The sequence below is a fragment of the Synchiropus splendidus genome, chromosome 6 (genome assembly GCF_027744825.2).
Source record: "Synchiropus splendidus isolate RoL2022-P1 chromosome 6, RoL_Sspl_1.0, whole genome shotgun sequence".
Classification (NCBI taxonomy): domain Eukaryota; kingdom Metazoa; phylum Chordata; class Actinopteri; order Syngnathiformes; family Callionymidae; genus Synchiropus; species Synchiropus splendidus.
Genome location: NC_071339.1, coordinates 5,966,601 through 5,976,185, shown reverse-complemented (window position 1 = coordinate 5,976,185; position 9,585 = coordinate 5,966,601). Strand labels below are relative to the sequence as shown.

The window sequence follows — 9,585 nt, the reverse complement described above, 5'->3', positions numbered from 1 at the left end:
CTCATCTCTGGTCCACACTCCGTCACCTCCTGACTGATCTCAGACCCCACAGGGCAACACACAACCTCCTCCTTTTACCACTTTGGGATCTCCATATACAAAAGAACTGTATCTTTTTCCGGTGTGATGGACATAAAACCAAAACAAGTTCATGGTGGTGACCCACTAGTGTTCCAGGGACAACCACGTCTGCCCCGCTACAAGGTGTCACCTGAGTGGAGCAGCACAACAGTCCAAGACGACGCGCCTTCAATGGCGCCATTCTCCGAAGATTTCCATGAATAAAGGATTAGCTGCAAGCTGTGAGTCAAGCTCTAGTTCTTCCGAATTTAAGGGCAAATTCTGCTCGATTAGAACAGGCAGCTTAAAGTCAGAGGAGATTGTGCTGCGTTTTCACAAAGTCGCAGTGACTTCAGGAGACTTGAGCTGATGTTCGGTGCCAGCGGTGCTGACAGGAACGTCGACGCAGTTCGCAATTAACATCAGGTGTCATATTAAACGCGGTTTTATGTGGAAGATCCAATAAACTCTGAAAGATGAATCCACCGATTCTGACATGTTGGACGAGAGCGTTCCTGGAAAGCAGAACGAAGGCAGTCACCGTGAATTTATTCAAGGATATTCAATTTTTCTTCGACAGAGATCGTGAGGGGATTAAAAGGCTGCCACGTGCTTCTCAGAACTCATATCAGCGGAGACTAATACCAACTAATCCTCGGCACGATACACTCGACCTGACGGCTGCAGTCAGGAGAGCGTACAAAGCCTCTGATTAAATTTGTCTCATTGGCGTCTGTTGTCCGCCAGTTGATGCTGTTGTTATTGGTTCAGTCTTTGTGTCTTTGCTTTGATGCCGCTGTTGGTTATTGTTAAGTCCGCCATGTTTTTGCCAGTTAAAGTATCTCTCTCATTTAAAAATAAGAGAAATATGCTGGTACAAGGAAGTGATGACTCAATTTTGGTGGTATTCTGGATTAACTTGTTCCTATTGACCTTCACTGTAACACAAGCAAAATCCACTTTTTTGCTTAGGTCTATAAGTGTTGTGGAAGCATGTTCTCAAATAGTTAGTGCTGCCTGCTGTCAACTATATTTCATATCTAATATACCATGTAAACGTAGGGTGAAATTCACAACATGGGTGAAATAAGCTGTGTTGCATGACTTAGCAGTTAAGCGGGAAAAATAGCTGAGGTTCCACCATGAGCCAACATGTCAAATAAAAAGGAACATTTCACAATGGACACATCAAATACGAGAGTAAGATTCAAAACCTTTTTTTTTTTTTAACACCAACAACAGTAATTCAAATCTACAAGTTTCAAAACCATATTTTACACTTTGTAAGTGTTTACCGCAAATTTAAAAAAGCCCCAAGTCAACTGCCAACTAGTTGACTATTTGTCTAGTTGCTACTAATGTGTCGATGAGGTTTCATGACACAGTGTCCTGGTTTTCAGAGGCCACCAGATGGCGCTGTTTGCTGTAAAATGTTTGGACTTGAACAACTAATTCAATGAAACCTCACATCAGTTCTAAACAAATAGCGCCATCTAGTGGCCTTTGAAAATTTGAACACTGTTTCATCAACCCTGCGATACTGTTCCACGATACAGTACCCCATTTACAAGTAGTAGCTAACTAGTCTGTAAGAGTGTAAAACTGTGTTGCTATTGTTGATAAATGTGGTTGGTGATGTCACCAATGTGTTGCTGTTGCGGCTCAATAGAAAACCCTCTCCACAAAGCTCCACAAACACGCACAGATGGAAGTTTCAATGTGAACTTGTTTATTGAAATCTCACAGAGATATCTCATTGTCGTAATACATACGTATTACATTACTACATCATTAATCCACCAAGAAAAGCAGCTTGATCAGAAATGAACAGAGAAAAGAGCAAAAAGTAAAGGGACACAAAGTTCAGAAACACTGCAGCATGTTTTAAGTGACAGAAGGCAACAATTCAGGGCAACACAAAAAAAATACAATGGTACAACAGTAACATAGAAAAGTTAAGGCCTTAAAGCAGAGGTAACAATTGCTTATCTAGTGAATAAAACTCAATGTGAGAATGCAACTGGCAATAAAGCGTTTTTTATGAAACTTATATATATTATATTTTTTCATTTATTTTTATCTCCTACTCAGAAACATTATTTTCAATGTACTTCTACAGTAATGTCACAACCAGGAATTAAGATTTAAATGAATCGTGTTGGTCTCACTGCTGTTTTTCTTAATTTCTGTCACTATCATTATTTATTTTGCAAATATGGTCAAAATTCAGTCAAATGTATCTTTAGTAACAAGGATATTCTTGTATTAGTTGGAAATAAAATCTAAATACAATCGCTATGAATAAAACATCTGCATCGCAGCAACACTGAAAAACAGAGGGTAACAACTAAGAAGTTTTGTACATTTCATTCGGGTTTATTTTTTATCTACAGCAGTGTCATCAATTCCAAATGATCTGAAGCATAAAATCAAGTATCCAACACCACAGCTAAAACATAAATGTATCACTGAATCAATGGTTGATTCACTAGTTGAGAATCTAACTGCATGTTGGGTGGGTTTCTAGAAATACTGTACAAATGTCACCAACATTTTCCCGCACTGCAGAGTGGGTCCTGGCTTGACTGTTTTTTTTTTTTTTTTAATTTTTTTATTCCTATCATTCACATCACAAACTGAAATCTCTTCAGAACACTGTTTGTTTTTCTTCTTTAGCCACTTACTTTCTATTTTCAGCAGCACAGGAGATGTTCACAACAAACACAAAAAACATGAGCTGCAACTTCAAGGACATTCTTGGTTAAAGTGAAGCAGATTAGAGCTCATGATGTGTGTTTTTATAGACAATCAAATCATCATAAGGCAAAGCTGTAAAATCCTACGAACAAGGAACACGTACTGTATTTGTTCATTTGTCTGAAAGGCTTCACATTGACATAGAAGGCAGGTAATAAAAACCGTAGTGAAGGCTGTACGATCCAGTTAAAAAGTCCTTTTTTTAACTGGATGTTGCAGAACAGACTCATCACTGCTCAGTCTGTCACAACAGAAGAGCAGGATCGCTGCTAGAGACAATCCTCCTCAGTCTCAACAGCGTCAAGTGTGCTGCGCTCTATTCCTCCAAAAGAACGTTCACAACACGGGAGTGCGTTTCTAGCAGCACGTTTCAGGCGAGACGTTGAGGAGACATCAAATGCTTACGTTGAAAAATCGAAACTTTGGCGAAAACTCGCAGCGCATGAACCAATGAGAGCTCAGATTTTTTGCTGATGTATGCAGAGAAAGGTGTTTCATCTAAGCTGATGGTAGCAGTTGGGAATGCAAGTGAGACTCTTGAACATGTAGCATGAATGACGTGAAGCGTAATGGTAAATAAAGTGGCACTGTCAGGTCGACCTCGGATGAATTGTTGACTGATGGAGGCGTTCCATTTGCCTGGCTTGTCAAACCCACATGTGACATCACTATTGGCTCAAATTGAATGCACCAATGCTACATAACCATGTTTAAGCTTCAAAACAAAATCACCCAAAACTCACTGGTCGATATTAATAAATGAATTCAGTTTTGCTTCCACTGTTTTTGTGTGTCTCTGTTCCTCTATGTGACAAAACCATTGGTGTCAGTGAGACTGAATTCTCTTGTGAAGGACAGTTCAGCTTGCTAAGTTAAGGAATGGTAGCACACTGCTGAAAAAAGGGTCCAAAACTCACTAGGAAAATCCAAATCGTCTCTGGGAACCGTGACACACTGCCTCCTGAGTTCAAACCTGTGAAGGGAAGAGAGTCACAGTTACACAAGGATGTGAAAACCTGACGCAACTTTAGCTCTGAATGGGCAGTCAATTTGGATTCTACAGCATTGGTGGCGTTAACACACCTGTGAGTCAAGAACATCCAGTTCTGTTCAGTTTATTTGGTCAAGAAAATCAACATTGTGTTTCTTGACTCAGAAGAGCGGTCGAGTGGGACAGAAGGATAAACAACAACAACAACAACAGAGGATTTGTGAGTTACCGCTGTGTCATCCCATGAGATTGTTGAGTCAAACTCGGGTGACTCTCCAGACGGTGGGGATACTGATTCAAGCTGGTATACATCAAACCATTCTTTTCATTTAAAAACACAGTTATATAGTGCAACGATAGCAATAATAACAAGATAATGTACGGGGGAACATTATCAGAACTGTTCAGTTCCAATGTTTCTCTATAGACCAAATAGAATGAATCTGTCTGCTGCAGATGACTTGTACAGTTTGTTCAAAATTCCTTTTCTGCTATCTCCACGAGGCTGCCGGCTTCTCTGTTCAAGCTTGGGAGACGATGATAAACGTGGGATTATTTTCAAACGGTGGCCTCGTCCCTCCGCTCCTAGTTTAATTTCAACTTCAATCGGTTGAAGGCCACAGAGAATTTTAAACGTACTGGACATCTTTGGTATGTGGATGGGTCTGCTGCTGGTGCCGTCGCCCCCCTCGGTCTGAGCTTTGATCTCAATGAGGAAGTCCTCTCCGGTGCGGATTTGCAGCTCGGCTCTAGTCTTATTGGTTTCCAGTACAGTGGTCCGGCCGTTCCAGTTCTGGCGATACAGCACCTGGAGGAGAGAGAGAGAGAGAGAGGGTCCAGACGTGAGCGCATGATTCCTCCAGCCGTGACAGCTCAAAATGAAAAGCTTCCAGCAGAGAGAGCGATGACCTTATTCTACGTTTATTCCGTCTTTGAAAAACAAGGAGAAATCCCCAAAGCAGGCAGCGGCGGAGAACATTGGTTCACATTTCTGCTTTGCATTCCCTTCAAAAGATGAGATAATGAATTGAGAGCAACTCGCGAGGTGCCGGATCACTCCCCGTGACTCGACATGAAGGAGCTTAGTCACTTCAAAATGAGACATCAAAGATTCGTGAATGCATTTAATGGTGTGATTTTCATTTTTCATCCAAATGAGCAGGAAGTTTTCTTCTTCAATTCAGACGAAACTGGCAGCAGGACAGAAAGCATGCAGGGCTTTCTCAGTCGTGAGCAGCCCGGTGGCATCTGGTGGTGTGAAGGCGGGCTGCAATTTGATGAACCGTTTCCTGTTGCCTGATCTGAGAATTGAACCATTACGTTGCTCTACGTGTGAAAGCTTAACATGATGAACCTTATGTTTTCAACACACCACTCGAGAATGACTAAATAAACACCTGGGAAATGAATGTTATTTGTTCCAGAAGCCATTTGAATCATGAAAAATACGAGATTAGAAACTGTTTTGCGCATTCATTAAAAAAAAATAAAAAAATAAAAAAATAAAAATAACTAAATAAAATACCAAGACAGTTACAGATAAGAGGTAAATCATCAAGTTTCCAGCGTTTTCTTTCAGCATGATCCTTTCAATGTTTTACTCCAGACTCTGTCATCTGGTATTTTTGGGATCCTTCGGACAGGATTTCAGATTCACTACACCGTTTTGGATATATCCCAAATTCTGCGGACGTCTGGACTCCCCATGACGACCTGTTGAGTTTGGAATAGTTTGAGTTTCGAGGTCTTATATAGTACAGTGGAACCTCGGTTTTCGAATGTCTCGGACTTCGAACAAATTGGAGTTCGAACAAAAATTTCTACATTTTTTTGCTTCGGATTTCGAACGAAAATCCAGAACTTGAACGCCCCCGAAAAAAGCCGGAAAAAACATAACGTGTGCGGACCGATCAGTTGACCCACGGCGCGCTTTGTTATTGTGTATAACGCAGCCTCTGTATGCAGACGTGTCCCGTTAGCTCCATTTACTGACTGTTTTTTCTTCATATTGAGGTGTAAAACCTTTCCTGTCTCCACACTGGACCGTGGTAGAGTGTCACAGGGGAGGTGCTCGCTCTCCACACCTCCACTCCAGGGTTTGATGTCCTGTTGTGGGCTGGAGCTGGGACAGGGATGAGGCGAGTCTGGGACAGAGCGTGACTTGGTTTATGACTTTGTCACAGCCAAACTGCACAGAAGCGCACATTCAGAGCTGGACACGCACCGGGCACCTCTTCACTTCTGGAGAGACGTCACTCACTCGGCAACCCCTCCCACATGCAGCGGCCACACACATAGAGGAACAGCCACCTGCAGCACACACTCTACATTCACTCCTACAAAAGCCTATTTTAAGGCTTGGAACGCATTATTTCTTTTTCCATTCATTGTAATATGAAAAATCCATTCAGGTTTTGAACTGTGCGCTTCTCGAACGGCCGTCTGGAACGGATTGTGGTCGAGAACCGAGGTACCGCTGTATTTAATATACTGCATCTATACCACTGTAGTGTCAAATGCTACACGAGAACAAAGAATTAAAATTGCCATCATGCCGCTATTGTTGCCAAGAAGGGTGGCACGTTGGGCCAATGAGGCTTCATGAAACAGTTTCCTCATTGTGAACGCTCAGTAGGTGGTGCCCTCGGTTTCACTGAAATAGTTGCTAAAACATACAGAGGTTTGACAGAGAACACTGTCGATAGATGTGAGTGGTTGCCAGATGGGATGAGGTCCAGGGTGTCTTCCGCCTCTCACTCAAGAGTCACTCCAATGAGATCCAACTTCCACATGAGCACATGACATGAGGGGATCAATGCAAACTGATGAATGTTCACAAACACACCTTCCAAACATGTAAACAATCTGACCCAAAATGTCCATGGAGTCCGAAAATGAGGCCTGGAGGTCTGCTCGGAAATGGGTGCGAGTAATTTTACAAAGTAACTCTGTCTCTCTGTTTTTTTCCCTTAAACACAAACCACCCACTGCACCTTTTCCATCACACAACTGCGCTTATTGAACAAGACACGAAGCGAAACCAGCCGGGCTTCTTCTTATCCGAGGAGAGTTCTGTATTTTGAAGCAGGTTATAATCAAAGCAGAGGGTCTTTTGCCTACAAAAGTATGTTTAAAAAGAATCATACATGATTCACTGAGCTGCGGGAAGACGGCACCGCTGTGCTCATTTCATCACCTGGAACAGACCTTTTAATTTTGAAAGGCCTGACAGTGCCGATCCATAATGCAACAGTGGAGTGCTGAGCTCTATCGTTCCTGTGCAATGAGAAAGCCATTTGTAGGGCTGACAGCTGCCGAGGTTCTATTTGTTTGCCCGGTTCTGGAGTTTTCTGCTATTACTCTGACAGACTCACCTTGTATCCTGTCACCTTAGACTCATTTTCCTTCGCCTTGACGTGTTCCCAATTTAGAGAGATCTTGGAGTTGCTCAGGCTCCACTCAATATTCCCCGGGGGCCGACTTGGTGCTGCAATGGTGGACATTTAAAAAAGAAAAAAAAGTGAATATGCTTCTTCATACACACTCATCGGCCATGATATTTCGGAGTACTTGCCTAATATGTTTTTTTCCCCTGCCAAAACATCTTCAATTCATCTGAGAGATGCAGCCTTTTATTGGCATTTGGGAACTCTGGCCATTTTCGCTTAATACGAGGAATTTCATCCATAAATTTTGAGCCATTTGTGATGACTACCAACCGTTGCAGGAACATTACACAAGAGCTGAAGTTCTCAAAAACCTCTGATTCATCTCTACAGCTAGTGATAAGTAGATAAGGTATCATGAAACAGCAAAAGAAACAAGAGTATTTTTAGAGGCTACTAGGTGGCGCTCTCGGTTCAGAGTTTAGTTTGTTCAAGTCCAAACATTTTACTGCAGACAGCGCCATCTAGTGGCCTCTAAAAATGAGGACACTGTTTCATGAAACCTCATCTACCATTCAATACTGTGTCATGAAACCTCATCTACCCATCTGTCGTAAAGAGTATATCAAAACCGCTGCCCAGTCCATATCGTAGTGGAAGCATAACAGAGAGCAAGAAAGGATTTTACTGACTGAGATTCTTCATACTCTGACGAAGATCGTGCAGTGAGACAGAAAGTGATGCACAGAAGAGGTGTAGCTTGACACTGTCATGTGCTCAGTTGGCATTCTGAGCGGTGTAAATATGAGTAACCGATTACATATTTGAAATACTAACACAATTGACACCACACAACAACGCGAGTCATTTTGACAAGTGACTAAATATTATTCAGGTTTCACCTCTCTTACCTTCCAGAATGTGGACTTAACTGAAACAAGTGAAATGTAAGCAGATGAATGATGTAATGAGCACATTGCTCCTTTCAACTCACGGGGTTTCTTGGTGGTGATATTAAAAGCAGGGCTGCAGGGTCCAAAACCAGCGCTGTTCTGGGCTCTGACTGAGATCAGATAGACTGTGCCGGCCTTCAAGTCAGCGAGCCTCGCCGTGGTTTCTGTAACCCTTACACTTCCCGCCTCGCTCTGCTCTGAGCCGTTCTCCCAGAAGAGAACCTAGACGAAAGGCAGGAGAGTTAGTGCGGACCACCAGCTATGCCGTCACCTTCCCCGCTCTTTCCCCTTGTTGTACTTTATTTTAACTTTTAAAAGCCAACACAACTCAAGTTCAAGATGTATTTGAAGACTTTCCCGGGTGTAGACAGGAACTGCCAACGTTAGAGATTCAAATGAACACCTGTGAGAAGAGAACATTTCTGATAGCTGCTGAACTTCCTATGTCTACTGCTGTTCCCATCAGCAGAAGAGGAGAAGAAGAGTAAGATTAGCAGCCTGTCTGAGCCGATCATCTACGAACTTCACATCAGGACGGGTGTTACAACACATCTTCTTTGCAGTGAAAATGAAGAGACGCTCAGTGAGAATTCGCCTCTTCACTGGATTAAATGACATGAGTGTCAGAGAGTAAATGTTATATGATGTTGTTGAGCTATGAGCCGCTCACTATGACCAATGACCTACTTCTGCTGCTAAACAGAAATTATTTTTAATCACATGGACCTGACAACAAAATTGAAAACAGCTTGTTGTGAAACATAACTTCGCAGCACTGTGTTTATTATTTTATTTGTGTTTATTTATTTATTTACTTTATTGCTACTTGCTGCCATTGTTTCTGGAGTAAGAGGAGTAAGCAGCTCCAACTTTCTGTGTCAATAGATAATAGAAAATATATAGAAGAAAATGGGACGTATTACAGAAAAGCAAACTTTCACCATGTTTCTCATTCCCACAGGTGGTGATTTTCAGTCATTGCTATCGCCCCACATTTCAACTATCTTTGTAATAAGATGCATTGATATCATGATTTCAATCTACAGTTCCAAAACTCGCTCACTTAGCATGCGCTACAGAGTGGGCAAGACAGCAGTGAGTCTATGGGCAAAAGCTTCTCAAGTGATTTTGCACAGAGACATAAACTCCATGAACAACACCACCTCCCTGGCTGTGGGAATAGTCACCATAAGGATCTGTATTCTGAGGGTCGGCGCATTGTGATGGATCCTGAATACATTTTTTGGTCAGCAGAGTTGTATGAAGAGAAAAACCGGGGGAGACTGCAGCTGGTGTTTTGCTGTTTATATACCTGACAGCAGCTTGTATTCAGCCACTCCACTGACTGTTTTATTTTTGTTTCAAGGCGTTGCGATAACCCTGTCGACTCTGTTACCCATGGAAAAAAACAGTCTATAAACTACCAACCAAATGTCGG

At 42.2% G+C, this 9,585-nt stretch overlaps 1 protein-coding gene across 2 annotated transcripts in view; it reads right to left on the bottom strand.

The window, feature by feature from the left end:
- Nucleotides 1–1,877: 1,877 nt before the first annotated feature.
- Nucleotides 1,878–9,585, bottom strand: part of LOC128760919 (contactin-3) — a 107,517-nt gene continuing 99,809 nt past the window's right edge. For both annotated transcript variants that reach the window (XM_053868660.1, XM_053868661.1), the window contains exons 20-23: nt 8,189–8,369; nt 7,183–7,295; nt 4,448–4,616; nt 1,878–3,790 (exon numbers count right to left, since the gene is read on the bottom strand). In XM_053868660.1, the coding sequence (XP_053724635.1) occupies nt 3,690–3,790; nt 4,448–4,616; nt 7,183–7,295; nt 8,189–8,369 (564 nt within the window). In that variant the 3' untranslated portion in view covers nt 1,878–3,689. The remainder of the gene's footprint in view (nt 3,791–4,447; nt 4,617–7,182; nt 7,296–8,188; nt 8,370–9,585) is intronic.